The sequence below is a fragment of the Equus przewalskii genome, chromosome 18 (assembly GCF_037783145.1).
Source record: "Equus przewalskii isolate Varuska chromosome 18, EquPr2, whole genome shotgun sequence".
NCBI lineage: Eukaryota > Metazoa > Chordata > Mammalia > Perissodactyla > Equidae > Equus > Equus przewalskii.
In genome coordinates this window covers 38,365,277-38,383,933 of record NC_091848.1, presented here as the reverse complement: position 1 = coordinate 38,383,933, position 18,657 = coordinate 38,365,277, and the positions used below count along the sequence as shown (strand labels likewise).

General features: G+C 43.4%; 1 protein-coding gene across 2 annotated transcripts in view; it reads left to right on the top strand.

Annotated features, from left to right (window-relative positions):
- Positions 1-18,252, top strand: part of SLC49A4 (solute carrier family 49 member 4) — an 80,120-nt gene extending 61,868 nt beyond the window's left edge. Inside the window, exon 9 of one of the 2 annotated variants that reach the window (XM_070583761.1) lies at positions 16,691-18,252. In XM_070583761.1, the coding sequence (XP_070439862.1) occupies positions 16,691-16,743 (53 nt within the window). In that variant the 3' untranslated portion in view covers positions 16,744-18,252. Of the gene's footprint in view, positions 1-60; positions 708-16,690 lie in introns of those variants that run through there. The other variant, XM_008538087.2, reaches the window with a different exon arrangement.
- Positions 18,253-18,657: the final 405 nt, after the last annotated feature.

Here is an 18,657-nt window from a genome sequence, read left to right as displayed (position 1 = left end):
GCAGGTGGTGTTGAGCTGGTGACACATGAATGCTGACAACTGCATGTTTTTGTCTTACAGAGTTGTCTTGGTTCAACTGGTGCCTTCCCGGGTCCTGTTTGCTCAGTCTCCTCCTCATTCTGTGCTTCAGGGAATCCTATGACAGACTCTATCTTGATGTGGTTGTCTCAGTTTAATAGCACAGACTTGAAGGAGTTTAAAAAGAGACTGGAAATCAATACAGCATACTGCACATTTGCTTGGAATTGCACATCTAACAGGAAAAAAAAGGAGAAGAGAGAAACTTCCTTCAGAGGTTTTGTTAGGTTACAGATGATCGCATTAATTTAATTACTTCTAGGTAATAATAATGTGGAACTTGAGTGATAATAGGGGATTTTAAAACTCTATAAATGGCCCATCTGTGCCTGATGCTGGGTTGGGAGAGTGATGTCTACACATAAAGCACTACCTAAATAATGCCCTCTATGTTTTGTGCCAGTGCTAAACTACTGAGTGATTGATTGTAATTATGAAAAGAAATAAAGGGTGTCTATCAAGTGGAGATAACTCCTTCCCTAAGTCACATATCAGAGCAGGAAGAAATGCCACTAACTTCTAGAGAAGCTTAAACCCTGTGTCAGATTTTAATTCCAAGAAGTATATCAATGATAGGAATTAGCCACCTGTACACTACATTTTTTCTAATAAAGCCATTTCTTATACGACTCCCTAGTTTTAATTAGATCGGAAACCTTTGGCCATCTTTACTGTGGTGATCGAGTGCTTTCCAGGACTCCGAGCACATACCTTGTGTCTCGGTCTCTACTTATCCTTGTTTCTGTGAAATATAATTTCATCTACTAGGCTCTTAAGTAATTACATTAAAGGTGACTAAATGTTTAATATGATCGCATTAAATAGTATATGAAAAATGTAATTCTGTTCTGACTTAGCACTTTGTTAAAAGTGAAATGACAAGTCACGTAGAACACTCCGTGTCTTCAGCCTATATATATATATATATGTATATATATATATGGTGGCATGGGATGTCAAGTCCACCACCAGCTATTTACCAGGGTTACATTTTATTAAATGACCCTTGTTTGAAAATAACAGTTTATAACATTGAAACTTCCAAACTTGTTGAGTGGTTTCTGAATTACATTCTTATATTTCAGTTCGGGTTGTAAAATATCCAATTCTATATGGAGTCAGCATATCTGAGAGGGCAGTATTTTGCCAGTACTTGTCTTCTTTCTATGGATGATGGCTTTTAAAAAATAGCAGTTACTCATCGGACAGCTCTCAGATGTGTATTTCACTATGATGTAAATACGCTCTGGTGGGATTATGATATCACCACTGTCCAAATTTACATGTGAATTCCCCGCACACAGGAAAACCAAACATTTTCCCAAAAGTCAAGAATTGTACTTTACCTTCATTATTCCAGGCTTCCTCCAACCCTGTCTTCTTTTTTCCTCATTTGAAATTCTATCTTCGTTGTTGGCTAAATATATATATTTTTTGTCTTTTTCTGGGCAGATAGAGTATAAGCCAGTTCCTTCTGTTAGCCAAGGTGGTGAAATCTGGTTAAGGGGAGCTGGTCAGCACTCAGTTCTACTCATCTCTATACATGTGCACACACCATCACACATGGTCCCGAATGCCCATCCTTTCCCCCTTAGGAAGTTCAAGGCTGTGCATTAACTGACCTTGGTCCTAGAGGAAGATTCTGTTACTGCTGAGCCTTCTTCTAAGACCCTAAATTGTGCAACTTGGAAAGTAAGAAAACCCTCAGATTTAATGTCAGTCTTCAGTCACCTTTAAATCATCCCTCTTTATAACCACCTTGCTAACTTAACAAGAACTGAAAGAACTAAGGCGCTTGCTAAAGAGAAGAATAAGATCTATGAAAGTTAGGCTTAGTTCCAGTTAACTCTGTTATTCTTAAATAAAATAAAAGGAAAGCAGAATTCTTGAAGGTGATTGAAAGCCAGACACTACAGGTGTCAGTAGTCCATGACCCGGGTGCTAAAGTAACAGCCACCCCTTCCTGTTTAGGAAGAAGATAGAAAAGAGAGGGAAGAATGATGATGTATTTGGTTTTAGTCAGAACTGTTGTGTTTGGGGACATTGCTGTATAAAATTCTGCTCTAACAGGACTTCTGATATAGAACATTTTAATTATGGTTAATTCTAGTTTTAACACAAAGAATAACCCTTAAAAAATATTACCTAATGACTGATTAGTTCAAAGACGTCCCAAGTGGGTAGTAATTAAGAGTCCTTGCATTGTACCAGACACCGTGCATTGTTTTTGGCATACATGAGATGAGATGAGTCCCTCCGTCTCATTGATAGCCGCTTTCCCCTCCAGCAGATAATTGTTCCAATCACAAGCCGCAGCTGTTTGAAGTGATTGCACTTTCATATGCCACACCTGACCAGAACAGACCCATAAGGCTTTGGGGGTGGGGGCAGGACTACACATTATTTATTTACCTGTGTGTTTCAAATCATATTTTTCTACTTTTTGTTTTTATTTCTAGCATGCTTCAAAATAGACCAGCTGCTATCTTTGCACCTTCTAAACAAACATTATCGAGTCTTAGTGAAATTTTATAATGGAAAGAAATCTTAACCCTCCACTCCAAGCCCTCATTTTAGAGTCTATAGACACAATCCCAGAGAGGTGAAGGGTCTTGTGGAAGGTCACAATCCTAGTTTGTGACAAAAGTAGAACTAACTAAATTCCACATCTTCTGACTCCCAAAGCAGTGTTTTCTTCTACCTCACAGAATTACAGCTTAGTTTGGCCATGAATTCTCTTCCATGTTCAAAGATGATAGGGCATAAGAGTAAACCGCCATTATTGGGTGTGGAAAGTACAGGCATTAAAATTGAGGTGATTATTTGGTTTTTAAGTAAAATCATTCTAGTTTCTTCATCACTATCCTGTTGGTGCTCCAACATCTCTAAGTCTTAGCTTGCAGCGACATGATCTAAAAAGATTCTAATGAATAATTCAGTCCTCATAAACCAAGTCAGCAGCATAATTAATTGGTAAGGACATGCTATCGTGTTAAGTTCCCTGTGGCTTATCACTGAATACTTCACAGTCTGGGAAGAAGTGTTTTTAATGTGGTCTATGCTGGAGGTATAGGAACAAGACAATTACACACACAAATGCGTTTCACTGGAGGGTGGAGCTTAATAAGATAATAAGAGGAAATCAAGTAAAATTTTGTGTATTTAAGCATATATGAACTAAGGCCCAAGTCTTATCATAGATCATATGCTCATGTTTAATTATTGGGAATGTTTACAGCTTGTTTTTTTAATGAAAACCCCCTTCTAATGAGGGGTTCAAGCTACGAGATTTTAAATTAAAGAGATTAAATTCCCATCTCCTTTTAATTAGCTTTTTTTTGCTATTATTTTTACTAAAATCTAGACATTCATCTTACTGTTTGTGTAAGTACAAGCTTCATTTAAAACTCAAGATCAAATGCAAATACACAGTAAATTTGCTTTAAATTAACATTAAAAATCACATTAATTCCACATTTGTCCCTGAAATAATAAGTTCAGGCATTGCTATGACTATACCATATTACCCAGCAAATGAAAAAGCTATGATAAGAAGAGAGTGCCATATTTAAAAAGAAAGATATAGAAAACCATAAGGAAATTTGATCAGAACTAATTTATAAACATAGGAAAAATAGAATTCCGCTTTAATTTGGAATTATAATCACACAGAAAGGGACAGGATAAAGTTTGCTTCTGTACTGTCGAACAGTTTGCTAGTCCATTAGGAAATATAAGCAGTACTTGGGGGAAAGCGTTGGACCATCTTAGAAGAACAAAACTTGACAGTGAGATTTTCTGGTGCTCTTTTAACAGTGTCCATTGAGCCTTTGTGCTCAGTAGAACTCAGACGTCTTCTTGGCCATCCTGAGGACTCACTGCCTTTCAGGTGTCCTCCCGGCACAGCTGGAACCTCAAACTTAGGAAATGACTTCTAGGAACTAATACCAAGGCCCTTAAGAGACCCTTGAGGGTGTCTCCTTTGGCCAGGGGCAGAGAGTACAGGCAATGATGTGGCCCTGAATCTCTCCCCTGAACCACGTTTCTTTTTATAAACAATTTAAGCTTGTTCTTGGTCGGGACTGAAGCACCATCAGCCTCTTGTTTCATTTAACAGTTTCTGAGGCTCTCTCCTGTCTTCAGTGCCTGGTCCCTCAGCCTTATGAACCCTCACATGAACCTGACCTCAGCTCCGTCCCTGGGACCCTCCTAGGTCTCTACTTCCTTGAGCGGACTTCGTGGCACAGGCCTCTTCACCCTCCACCCCTCCCCAAGCTCTGAGGCGAAAACCCAGTGTCATTCCTGACTAGTAATAAGGCCGCAGGCCCAGGCTTCCCTCTCCTGAACGGGACGCCAGCATGATCAGAACATAAGTGAATCCTGGCACTCCAGAAAGGCTTCCCAGTTCTTCTCACAGCCGAGTCCTGTAAGTTGAAGGGAATTACAAAGGTCTCTAACAAGTTTCCGTAGTTGCTACTTGTTGCCTTGTAGAGTATGGACTGAGTAAATTGCCGTATCTAGTCTCTCTGTCATGCCTTGAACCCAGTAGGCTTCAAATGACAGCTTTCCATTGCAGCCCAGACTCCAAAAGAGAGAACAAAAAGTTACCCCACCCTAGCTGTTCTGTTCCTTCAACAAGGGAGAATTAAATTTTTTTCAACAGCTGAAAAATGAGACAAAGCATAGAATTCATTTCAGAGACTTTGGTAAAATGATAAAAACACATCAAATGAGGGGCCACCTGATTCACACCCTCTGCTTCAGCAGCCTAGGGTTCACAGGTTCAGATCCTGGGCACAGACATACACACTACTCATCAGGCCGTGCTGTGGCGGCATCCCACATACAAAATAGAGGAAGATGGGCACAGACATTAACTCAGGGCTAATCTTCCTCACCAAAAACCACATCAAACCATTTTAACTCTAACATCCTGGACTTAGTACGTTGTGAGGCTCGGGGCTCTGAAGGGGATGCGAGAAGATCAGCCCCACACAACTGTGCTCTCAGGGCTCCCTCCTGGCGCTTCTGGTCTGTGAGGGAGGTGTCTGCAGTCTTGACCAAAATGGCAAGAATGACTTGGAGATGCTTTTAATTTACCTTAATGTCAGAAAATGATACTTCTACTTATTACCATTTATTTTAGACTTCCTGTAATGCAGATTGATTTTCTTCCCATTTACCCAGAAGGATCATAGACTCAAAGAGATGGTCTAATCCAACACCTCACTTTAAAAACAAGCAAACAGAACCTTTAGGTTAAATGCCACAGTGGGGTTTTAACAGGTCACCTGGTCCCAGACCAGCATTCTTTCTTTTCCTTTAAATTTTTGAAGGTTAAACAAGAAATACGTGAAAGTATACCTATTATAAAATGCCCAGTGCAGAAGCGTGAAGTGAAGTCTACCTCCATACACACGTGCTGGCTAATCCGTCCTCCTTTCCTTCCTTCCCTTAGAATCCTTTCAGAAGTCTTTCTGTGCATTTTCATGCACATGTATAAAAATTTAGAGGGAATTTAAAGTCAAGTCATCCAGGGAACTATTTTCTAAGACCACGTTGGCATTAAGACCACGTTGCCTGCGTTTTGGGCAGAAGCAGAATTTCTGAGATCCTCGTTTCTCTCCCAGATGAGTCTGTATCAGATGTCACAGTAGTTAGTAGAGACATTTCACAGACCTGGTTATATGCCATCAAGCTCTATCGTATTCTGAAGTTTAAAGGTGACTCCAATGTGCGATACCCTGTATTGGAAGTATGGTTTCTGTTTTTATGCCACCAGCTAACATCCATGTCCTGTGAGAGAGGAAAGTGAATGACCCACCCCTAAAACTCAAATAGATTTTCTTGACAGGACCTCCATGACTCCCTACCTCGGCAGAGGCATGCGATACTGTAGAAAGCAGAAAGTTGAGAGAATAAGCCTATGCTTTTCCATTTTTTAAAAATAATAGCTATGATGATTCTGGTAATCCTTACTGTTTTCCTCGTCACCTTCCTTAGCTCTCCTGACCTTCAAGCTCCCATTAAGCTCCTCTGCAGCAGGACAACGTGGCTTCGTCTGGTCACGTCTTCCTTTCCTGCCCTCCTTCCCGTCCAGCTTTCCCCTTTCTGCTTCTCTTCTTCGTTATTTCTGACTATGTAGGGAAGCAGGCTGTGTGAAACCCAGATTTTCTGAGTTGTCGGCATTAGGAGAGCTGGCCGGTTTCTTCACAAACTAGACTAGAGAGTACACAGAAAGAGCCCTGGCCTCAGAGCCCCAGCGCCTGGCTCGTGTCCCATGCCTGGTGTCTTCAGCTGTTTGACCTTGAGCAGGTCACTTCATTTCTCACTTATGCACATCTGTAAAATGAGGGAGTGAACAAAGATGTTCGCGAAGCTCTCTTCCAGGTCAGAAATGCAGGTTGGTTCTTATTTAAGAGTTAGCAAACGACCGAAGCACACGCAGCCTGAACTGCAGAGCTCTCCGGCACCTTCGGGTTCCATTTGTGCAGTAGCCCTCCTCCCGTGAATGTCCGGACATGACGCTGCACACATTCAACACCAGGAAGAAAAGGCTTTTTCAGTGTCTGTGGTAGGAGATAAGCTGCAGGTGCTGTTTATTTCCCCAAGGACTTTACATATGAAACGCAATAAGAAAATCTGCCATCTGATGTTGAGATAGCATCCTGGGAGCCAGGTCTGAGAACTGCATCTGCTCACCGGAATCAGGCCAAACCAGGAACCCGTCCTTTGGTTTGGTTTGATTCATCGTGAGTCAGCGGTGGGTTTGCACCTGGAGAAATCGAACTGTCAGATCAGGTGGGAAAGCTGATCCTCGAACTTACATTTCTAGAGTTATGGCACTGAAGAATTTTAAGTTGCTTTGCAATGATGTCATCTCTACATGGCTGAATCCTGAGCAGATATTTTACAGAGTGAGCGCCAAGGTTCGCTTGTCGAGGTCTGACATATACACAGGTGTTAGTAAGTAGGGCTTCCTTGAGTCTCTAATGTGGGCACAGAAGCTTTCAGAGAGAGAAGTGAACCAAAAGAAGAGCAGCCGGGCACTCAGCAGGCCTGGGAACCTGTCTCTGTCTCCAGTGCGGCTGCTGAGCCCCCTGGGGCCTCGGGCAAGTCACCTGTTCTCTCTAGACCTCAGCTCCCTCACCTCTAAAATAGGAGGGTTGGAGTAGATGTTCCTTTTTGCTGAAAAGCGTTGCAGTTCTCTGATCTGCACCTACTGGTCACACACAGCAGAAAGTAGAAAACGTGAGTGTGATAGCTTCCCACCAGTACTTCCCATTACACGTTATCTTTTCAAACCAGCGCGGAACTTCTGCGAGGCCCTGCTGGTTGTGTGTTATAGGTGCCGGCAGTTATGGAAACTCAGACTGTCTACCATGTCCGTTTAGTCCTTTGTTCATTCTTCCTTTTATTCGTTCTGTACACAGAGTAATTATGTGTGCATTGTGTGCCTGTGAAAGAGAGTCAGAAAACAATAGATGTTTCTACCCTTGAGGACCTTTTAGACAGATTTTACAAAACAAATACTCTCCAGAACTATCATTTAATTAAAAGGAACAATGACAGTTTCCCAAATAATTATGCAGAGCAGAAATCCAAATTTTTTTCTCATAACATCGTTAACCATAACTGATTCCAAGGAGAGTAGATTGTGTTCCATTGAAATTTCCATCATAGAACCCGTGTCTCTCTGGGAGCAGAGAATCAGTTCTGGCATGAGGAATCCCAAACCTTACCATCATTCCACAGCTGGGGAATGGTTACTCTTCCTTTGGAAAGTTGGGAATATTGTTGGCTCCCCCCACCTTTCTCTGAAGACAAAATTTAACAAAGGCATATACGCTAAGATGCACATACTCATAAGGCCTTGTGAGTGTCCTTTCTAAAAGAAGTTTGAGTTTTGTTTTGTTTTGTTTTTTTGAGGAAGATTGGCCCTGAGCTAACATCTGTGCCCATCTTCCTCTATTTTGTATGTGGGATGCCTGCCACAGCATGGCTTGATAAGGGGTGCATAGGTCTCTGCCCGGGATCCGAACCAGCGAACCCTGGGCTGCCAAAACAGAGCACACAAACTTAACCGCTCGGCTGGACCCAAAGAAGTTTGAATTTTAACAAAGAACAGACTGAACACCAAAAGGAAGGGTTTCCAGTGCTGTCACTGGGTCTGTCAGCCAGCCGGCTGGAGGAGGGCTACTTTAGGGGCTGGAGACTGGAAGCTCTTCAGGTCTCCCCGCCTGTGGGCAAACCTAAGCCACACTCGATGCATCGCTACTGAAATCCTGGCCGCCTAAGCCTTTGCAGAAACCCAGAGAATGCCAAAAAGGGCAGGTTGTAGTTCTGGAGATGATTTTAGTTACTACAGATGTCCCCATTTCCAAATTTCCCTCCCTCCCCACCCGAGATATATCATTTTGGAGGCTTACAAAAACTAAGTATTAGGAAAATTCTGCTTCCATCTTACTGAATTGCATCCGCGAGTCCCAAGTAAAATCACTTCCTTGACCTACACACATAACCACCTATTTCTCTTTAGGTCTGTGACGCAGAGAAAGTGCTTGGAAAAAGTCATGATAGGTGACTGATCCCACCCCACCTGCCAAAGGCAGAATAGAGTCTGCCAGTGGAATCCAGCTAAAATGGAGGGTGTGCGTTGGGGGCGTCTCTTTCTTCTGAGTCCTTCCCTGAACTCACTAATTCACGTTTCACTGCCCTTCCTGATCAGTAAGTTATTGCTGAGAAAAGCGTGTTAGTAAGTGAAGTAAATGTCTCCAGTGGAGCCGTCCCGCTCCCCCATCAGCCCACGGTCCTTTTGACTTGCACCCCAGAATCCTCGCCCCGCGTCCCAAAGGAATGCAGTTACCCTTGTGCTTTTGAGGGGAAAAAAGCCATCAAGTGACGTTTCACCCGCTTTTATCTCAGAATAGAGAACCCCCTCTTACATTTGTTGTCTTTTTCACTCAAGCTTACTATAGACCCTCAGGCACAGGCAACTCATGCTACATTCTGTTGCTATGATTGTCCTTCCATCTAACTGAGGGGACGTTTACTCTGATGAACCAGTTATTGATTCTCGTACCTATTCGCTCTTTTATCAATATTTCTTTACTAGTAAATTGTATGTTATCTAGGTCCTGAAATTTATTGCATGTTTTTTTAAGCTTTAATTTTTTTCTTAAAAAATCACTTCTTTTATAGCAGACTACAATCTTTTTCCTCCTGAATACTTTATAATACACTTTGAACATATGGAACATTCTAAGAGAAAGTCAGGCAGTGATTTCCTCATAGTCAATATTAAATGCTGGGAGAGGCACATCACATTAAAAAAAAAAAACTGGGATGGAGGAAGCTGGATCTCGTAATTCACCTAATTTTGGGCTCCTGTTGCATGCTGAGCACCAAGCTAGGCACTGAGGATGCAAAAACAGATAAGACAGCCTCCTGGCGCTCAGAGAGACGCATATTCTGATGATTCCATTCCTAAGAATTATAATTCAAAGCTAGCAACACCCCCAAAAGGCTGTCGGAAGCTTCGTAGCTTATTTCTACAACTGTCTATATCTACAGCTAAGATCTAATAGATCTTACTCTATTTGGAAAAATATGTTCTAAATCCTGTTTTCTTGGGCCATTAAAAATCCATGCTTGCCCCTAATCAATGTACAGTTATGTGTAATCTTATAGAGTGAAAAATGCCCTGGACAGGCTTTGAAGGGAAAAGCATAGAAATCTGTTTTGATGCTTTGAAAAGAAGTGGAAAGGTTTTAGGGAAAGTTAACAAGCTTCCAAAGATTTCAGATCTGCTGGTGTTCCTTCAGACGTGGGATTAGGCAGAAGGAAAAGTCTTCTGGCGAGAGGGAGATGGGCCCATGTAAGGTGACCCCAGTGGAAGAGTCAGTGAGATACAAGCCAGGCCCATAGACATTCGTTAATGTGTCTACTGAGCAAAAGTGGAGACGGAGGTGTGAAGGTAGGGAGTTGTGGTGGAAGCGGATTCTGGGAAACAGAACCCCGAAACTGGCTCATTTTCACTGAGTCATCTGGCCCAGCCTCCTGCCTCCAAGCACATCCTGCCTGCAGTGTGTCTGGCCAACTGCTTTTTCAGCTCTCGAGGCATGGAGATTCTACAGCCTCCCCGTCATCTGTTCCAGAGCCACCCCTTTGCACTTAGAAGTGCTTGCTTTCCAAGAATGGAGGTAGGAGAGAGGTGATCAAGAAATAGTGTGGCAGAGGGGAGACGGGCAGAACCAATCTGGGCAGAGGAGCTCAAATGAAGAGCAGTTGTAGTGGAGCTGGGAGTGGGGAAAGAGTCTCCGCATTTCACACTTCACACTCCACAGCATGTGGGAACGCTGGAAGGCGGAGCCAGCCTTCTGGGAACCCCGCCCTCACAGATGCCCCGTCTAGCATAGTGGAGCTTCCTGTCCTGCTCTGAAATAGCAGTGGGAATCTAGACATCCAGCACATCCCGAGAGGAACTGTGTTTTATTCAAAAGTCTGTAACTTTCACAATCCCCCCTCCCTTCCATCCTCCAAAGGAATGCTCTGTAGTTGAAGGCGTGTCTTCAAAATATCCTGTTGTGCTTCGTGTACCTTTCCAGAGTCGTTACTTTTCATACCAATTCATGGATGCGAAGGAACCTTGGGTAGTCCAGGTGGACTACAGCCAAGTGAAGTTACCAGCTCTTACTCCATTTAGGCCTTCCCATCTGCCTCCACCCACTCAGTCACACTCCTGGCAGCCAGCCAGAGCGCCTGTCCAACCAAAATCACTATCCAAAAGCCCAAGCCTTTGTTGTCCTCTTGTTCTCAAGCCACGGTGTGTTTGGTCTAATTTTACACCATCCGGAGTTCTCTGGCCTTCGTGGCCCTGCACCGCATGACAGTCAGAGCAGGAAGACAAGCAGAGGCCGGGGCAGCAGGTGGAAGGAAGTGGAGGTAGGATGGCTGCAGAAACGGAGCAGAGGCAGCTGCTGGTGCAGGAGCCTGCGATGGTCCCATAGCCATCACAGTCCACACTGGGGCTCCTAGCGTGCCAAACAGACTCCCCCCACCCCCTTCCCAGGTTTCCTGGAGGCGACCCTCCCCTCAGCCTTGGGCCTCCCTCTTGGCCTTGGCTCTCATTGCCCTTGATGCCCTGCCCTGTTCCCTCCTCCCAGTCCCAGGCTGCACCAAAGCCCCTGACTCCTTTTTAGTCTATGGAAGGACAAAGTCCTTTCCTGTCGGGATCTGGGTCCACCCTGGGAATGGTTTTGGCTGAAACTGCTGCAGCTGAGCACGAGAAGTCCTGACTCCCAGCAGGCTGCAGCAGGCTCCCTGCCTCTGGGGCTCGGAGTGGGAGAGTGGGTCAGGCCTGTCCCAGGAGACTGAGGATAGACCAGATGATCTCTTGAGAGTCCTCCCGCTCCAGGACCAGCTTTTAAAATAGCAACACTAAGAGCCAAGTGACATACAGGCTCCATGACAGCAGGTGCTCCTCCTCCTGTGACACTCCATGTGCCGGGCACACTTAGACATGGCAGAAATATGAAAGGGCGCAGAGAGGGGGCTTAAAATCGGCCCGCACAGAGACTTGGTGCTGGGGGTCATGAATGTCCGCTGGCCCAGCCCTGCCACCTGGTGGGTCTGTGCGACCGTCAAAACATGAGTGTGTGTGATGAATTCCCCTCCGACACTCTTCACAACTTATGAAGTGTTCTGTGCGTCTTTAAATAATTCTTACCATGTAAAGATTGTATTACATTTTAATAAAAAAAATTTTTTTGCATTTTACTTTTTTAATATTTCGGGTTTTATAGATTTTTTAATTTTATGGCCAAGTATACTTTTGTAAGGAAATGAAGTCTTGCATATTTTTATTCTTTTAAAACTATAGTTAATGTCAACTGTAAGCACTAATAACTATTGTTCATATGCAATTTTCCTTCCTTTCCATCGAGTCTTTTTAAGAAACTGTGTTTTGGCATAGCGTTTTATTTAAAACTCTGCTTCGTTTTACACGTTGTGAATAATGAAGATTCTGAAAAATAAAGATGCATTTAAAGTCTCTGTGCTGTTTCATTGTAGAAATGGTAATGTGCGTTGCTTTGCCAAAGTGGTAATTAGATGTTTAATGGTTTAGAACTCCTAGTTCAGAATGGGGGTTCTAGTCATCACTCACAGCGCGGGAGCTTCTGCGTCAGCCTCGCTTCTTGGGAGAATGCACATTAGAATGGCGAGCTCCTGTCCAGTTAGAAAATATGGTTATGTTGACGTTAGAGTTACTGTGCTGTGGTTTTGAAATAAATGTGTAGTGAAAGCACTTGTGATAATGTGGTCTGCATTTTCTTTTTAATCAAACTCCAAATGGCAGTCGAAGTGGAGCCAAAGCCCCCTGAGCATATGGTCAGTGAGATGTGGTGGGAAAAACCCTGAGCAGGGAGTGGGGCAGGCCGGCCCGATCCTCCTCTTCCACGGACAAGCCCTGAGACGGGGGAGTTCCTTCGTTTCTTGGAGATCCTGTGTTCTCATCCATTGACAAGATATAGTAAAATAAAGGAAGAGGATAATTATGCTTACCTCACGTGGATTTTGTGATGATGGATAAAGTGATGAGCTGGTACGTGTTGGTTGCCTGATCGATGTTTTTCACCTTTTTCCTTTCCTTCCCTCTGTATCCCTCCCAAAGTCATCATTTTGGGGGTTTTTTTGCTGGGGAAGATTAGCCCTGAGCTACCATCTGTTGCCAATCTTCCTCTTTTTTGTTTTTTTCCACTTGAGGAAGATCAGCCCTGAGCCAACATCTGTGCCAGTCTTCCTCCACTTTGTGGGTCATCATCACAGCATGGCTGATGAGTGGTGTAGGTCTGCACCCAGGATCTGAACCCATGAACCCAGGCCACCAAAGCAGGGCACTTAACCACTACAAACTTAACCACTATGCCACAAGGCCGGCCCCAGTTTTGTTTTATTCTTTTTCAATCTTCAAGTTAAAATGTACTGACCTTCTGAGTAAGGGGATGATTATTAAATCCTTACGTATTTAATACTGCTTTTAATTTGTCATGGGAGTTAATTCCCAAAAATGTTGATCACAGCCGGATTGAAAGTATTTGGGAAATGTGGCAATGTTGTTTATGTAAGTCCACCACTTTCTGAGTCTCCTGGAGACCCCAAGGAGTTTTTTGCCTTTGTGGAATTTGAAACAAAAGAACCACCCAAGAAAGCTCTTGAGATAGAAAACCAGGAAGCACTTCCTTCCTCCTTTAGTTTCAAAGCAAGCACGTCCCCGGGTAAGTGATGGGGAGCCCCGCCTTGGGAAAACTTGGAATCATGAACATCTTTAACTTTTTGGAGGAAAGTTTTTCTTAACCTTCCTGGATTAGTTTCCAAACAGTCCTGTTCTCTTGAAGGTTCCAAAGTCTTCATTTTTAAAAATGCAGAATAAGGCTTTTTTTTACTTCTTGCTGTAAACGATTTTAATAGAGACCAGACCATCACTGTATTTTTGCTTCATATCCTTGACATTATATCATGACATTTGCCTGTGACAAGGGAAACTTTTATCATTTAAATTATTTAATTTTGTTGTTGGACATCAAGGCTGCTTCTTGAGTGGTGTATTCTGGGGAATACATTGTTGTCTGTTTATCCTCATCTCAGTTTCTGATTATTCTCATAGAAAAGATACCTAGGAGAATTACTTGGTTCGGGTATAAAGACTTAGCTCCTGACAAGTAGCCCCATATTAATTTAGTTATTTATCCAGCATAAATGGAAAAAACTGTTTCTTCCCTGCCCTCAATACCCACTTCTGACACCAAATGTGAGGGTTTTTCCACACCAAGCACTTCTCCAATTCTCAGCAGACGCCAGCAGTTTAACTCAGCTCTGACACTACTGCCCGGAATTAGGGTGGACCCCACAGGTTAAGGGCTCAGTCCCACAGGACGCACCCCTCCCCCCGTCAGATGCCAACTGCAAGTCCAAGTTGTCACCTGTACTTCTGACCAACAAAAGGCTGTAAGTCAGGGGTTCCCATGACCCCATCCTTGGGTTTTATGTTTGTTAGGATGGCTCACAGAACTCAGGAAAACAGTTTATGTGCCAGATTACCAGTTTATTATAAAAGGAAACAACTCAGGAACAGCCAGATGGCAGAGATACATAGGGCAAGGCATAGGGGAGGGGCACAGAGCTTCCATGCCCTCGCCGGGTGTGCCACCGTCTTGGCACCTCCACGTGTTGACCAACCCAGAAGCTAAGCTCCCTGAACCCTTTCACTTAGGGTTTCTGTGGAGCTTCATTATGTAGGCATGATTGATTAAATCATTAGCCATTAGTGATTAGCTCAACTCCAGACCCTCTGCCCTCCCAGGAGGTTGGGGCAGTGGGCCTGAAGTTCCAACCCTCTGATCCCGTGGTTGGTTCCTCTGGCAGCCAGCCTCCGTCCTGAGCCCATCCAGCCACCAGTATCTCCTTAGAAAACAGAAGGACATCACTTCAGAGATTCCAGGGGTTTTAGGATCTGGGTGCCAGGAAGTAGAGGCAGAAACCAAATGTGTATTTCTTATTGTGTTACAAGTCCCTTTAGGGTCCACCAGCAAATGAGTTAGTTTCAGGGATTCTGCTCAGGTGGGAAAAGTGACAAGGAGCCGTGACAGCCGGGCAAGTCACGTTGGCCTCTCTTCTTTGCTTCACTTCTTGTAAACCACGCACACTTGGCACGGATGGGGGCTGATTCAACCCTTAAAACACTGGACCTGATGATCTTTAGGAACCTGTTCAATTCTGAATTCCAGCAAGTAAGAGGCAGAAAGGAGGCAATGTAGGAAGGGATGGAAGGAAGGAGGGAAATTCTCAAGTTTGGCTAAATGGAGAGGAAAGGCCCAATATGAAAGACTTCAGTTTTTCTCTATTGGGTCTTACAGAGCAGTTTCATGCATAACTTGCTGGACTGGTATCATTTCTTCGCCAAAGGAAGCTAGGGCATATTTTGGAATTTTGTCAACAAAGCAACTGTGAAGCTCAAGACCATATTTTCCGTATTTACTTTGACAGACCAGGGACTCAGATTGCAGAAGCAAACCTTAAGCCCCTATGCATAGCTCAGTAACAATGATCACCGTTTTGGGTGCGTGCTCTGTGCCTGGTAGTGTTCTAAGCACTTTCCGTGCTTCAGCCCTCTCGGCAAACCCAGAGTACATCTATTATTAGCTCCATTTTGCATCAGAAGAACACATTGCCTAAGGTCCAATAGCTGGTGAGCAGTGGGGATGGGTCTGAGCCCAGCATGCAGAGCCCCTGGCTCCAACCAGGAGGCAGCAGGTCCTGAGTAACACTTTGTCTCACGCACACACACACGCGCGAGCGAAGGAGTTTTTCGAAGAGCAGTGTATGTGTATTGCCAGACTTTGCGTGAGGCTCTGTTCTGTAATCAATTCCCTTGTCACAAAAGTCCTGCGAGGTAGGTGTCACTACTCCCACCTCACACATAGCACAGCTGGTAAGTGGTGGGTCTAGAATTCAAAAGTCCAGGGTCATCCCTCTGCGTCAGGGACCTTGTCATCAGGGCATGGGAGTGCAAGAGGGTCACAGCGTGAGAGATTTAAGGAAACCGAGTACTGCCTTTCCTAAAATGCATCTGACACAGCTCCTGCTGACATGAGGTCAGAGCTAGGTTCTGCTTTCCCACTTCCCCCTTCATATGCATCCTTTTCCCACTTTACAAATGAAAGGTACACCTCTCACGCTTAGCATTATTACTATTGTCAACACAAATAATCTGTAATCAATCTATAAATCAAACTTGGGGTGAGTTTATTATGAGCCCAACCTCAGGACCATCCAGCCTGGGAGAGCACCTTCACAAAGGAAGGAAGCACTCCAGAGAAGTGGGGTGTACAGAGTGATTATATACTGTCTTGGAACAAAGAGCATACATCACGTATGACAGGAATATCCCTTTTACAACAGTCACAGGATACTTTTGCTGGCACAGCAGGTCAGTAGTTACAAGGTGAAGTTAGCAGGTCAGTGGTCAGCAGGTCAGTGGTCACAAAGTGAGCACAGCAGGTCGGTAACTAATCCTTAGTTTCTGGGAAGAGATGCTTATCCTTAAAGAAATGGTGATATGGGAAGAGTCACATCCCTATCTTTAAGGGCATCATTCTCTGCTTTGGGACGTTGTAAATGTTGAAAGCAGATGTACGATGCATGCTTGACAAGCCGTGTCATGCCTTTCTGGAAAAACAAGATCAGGTAGTATTAGTTTTAAACCAAATGGCTTCTTATCTACTCCAGTATATCCTGTCTCTTGTCACTTATTCATCACTATGGAGGTCCTCGGAGGTAAAAACCTCCTGGCCGCCCCCCCAAAAGGGGAGGAGGACAATTAAAATTATGTGCATCCACAATTCCTCCTGTAACAAGTTATCATGAGCCCAGGTAGGGCTTCACGTCTGTCCCTTCTTACACACATTTGTTAAGGACAGTGTGGCATTATAAATGGGGTCCTTTGACTTGTGTTGAGATGCTCGGAATTCAGTTGTATTATAGAGTGGGGGAGCAGAAAGGATGACAATTCTTTAATAACCTCGCCTTTTCCATTCCCCAACTATTGTCAAAGATTGCCAAACTCCTGAGGGTTCCAAGAAAGCAAAGCATGGAGAACATCAGTGAGAAACGGTGACGGTGGCAGGACCTTATTTCTCCCGTGTGACACACACATCAAGGATGTGCACCTCATCTAACTGTATCCGTCTAAGAATATTCGGGATTGGAATAAAGCATGCTGCTTTTGAAGCTCATCCCCTCGGCCTCTTCCCCCTTCTCAGTCTTGAGGAAGAGCTTTGAGAGTGCTCTCCTCCACCCACGCCCCCGTCTGTGTCCCATACTTGAGAGTATTTCGAGGAGGAGGAAGGAAGTTCCCTGTCTACTCCAGACAGATGAATGGTACACCTTTGAGTAAAGGAAACATTGTAAGAGCTAAGTTTGTATTTTATATTTTGTTGGACATTTTTTCACATTTTTTCACAGCTTTATCCAGGTATAACTGACGTGTACTTAGCCTAACATACTTAAAGTATACAGTATAAGTTTTGACACGTACACACCCATGAAACCATCACTACCATCAAGATAAGTGGACATACGTGGTGATGTGTTTGTGGATCTGACGCCGAAGGCAAGGGGAACAAAAGCAAAAGTAAACACATGGAACCAATCAAACTAAAAAGCTTCTGTGCCTCAAAGGAAACCATCACCAAAATGGAAAGGCAACCTCCTAAATGGGAGAAGATATTAGCAAATCGTGTATCTGACAAGGAGTTAATATCCAAAATATACAAAGAACTCATACAACTCAGCAACAAAAAAGCCAACAACCCGATTAAACGATGGGTAGAGGAACTAAATAGACCTCGTTCCACAGAAGATGTACGGATGGCCAAAAGACACATGAAAAGATGTACAGCATCTCTAATTATTAGAGAAATGCAAATCAAAACCACGATGAGATATCACCTCACGCCTGTTAGAATGGCTATTGTCAAAAAGACAAGAGATAGCAAGTGTTGGTGAGGATGTAGAGAAAAGGGACCCTTGTATACTGTTGCCGGGAAGGTAAATTGGTACAGCCACTATGGAAAACAGTATGGAGATTCCTCAAAAAATTAAGAATATAACTACCATATGGTGATGAACAACCATAATTTTGGTGGCAATCACTTTGTAGTGTATACAGATGTCAAACTATAATGTTGTACACCTGAAAGGTATATGTTATATACACATTTTACCTCAATTAAAAAAAAAGGTAAGTGGACATGTCTATCACGCCCCCTTTAATATGCCCCCCCTCCTTCCACCTCTCCTGTCACCATACCCCAACCCTAGGCAATACAGATTTGCCTTCTGCCACTATAGATTAGTTTTCATTTTCTAGAATTGTATGGAAATGGAACAATACAGTATGTACTCTTTATTTTTGTCTGACTTCTTTCACTTCGCATAATTATTTTGATATTCATTTAAGTTGCTGCATGTATCAATAGTTGGTTCCTTTTCATTGTTGAGTAGTATTCCATTGTATGGATATACCACAATTTATCCATTCACCTGGTGATGGATATTTGGGCTGTGTCCAGTTTTTGGCTCTTATAAATAAAACTGCTATGAACATTTGTATAGAAATCTTTGTGTGGACATATACTTTCTTTTGTCATGAGTTAATACCTAGGCGTGGAATGGCTGGATCATATAGTAATTGTATGCTTAACTATTTAAGAAACTGCCAACTGTTTTCCAAAGTGGTTGTTCCACTTCGCATTCTCACCAGCAGTGTAGGAGAATTCCAGTCGTTCCACATCCTCACCACACTTGGTGTGATCAGCCTTTTCAATTTTAGCCATTTTAACAGTCTGTGGTGGTATCTCATTGTGGTTTTAATTTGCATTTTTCTAATGATGAATGATGTTGATCATCTTTTCACGTGTTTATTTGCCATTCATAAATCTTCTCTGGCAAAGAGTCTCTTCAGACCTTTTGCCCATTTATTACTGGGTTGTTTGTTTTCTTATTATTGGATTCTGATAG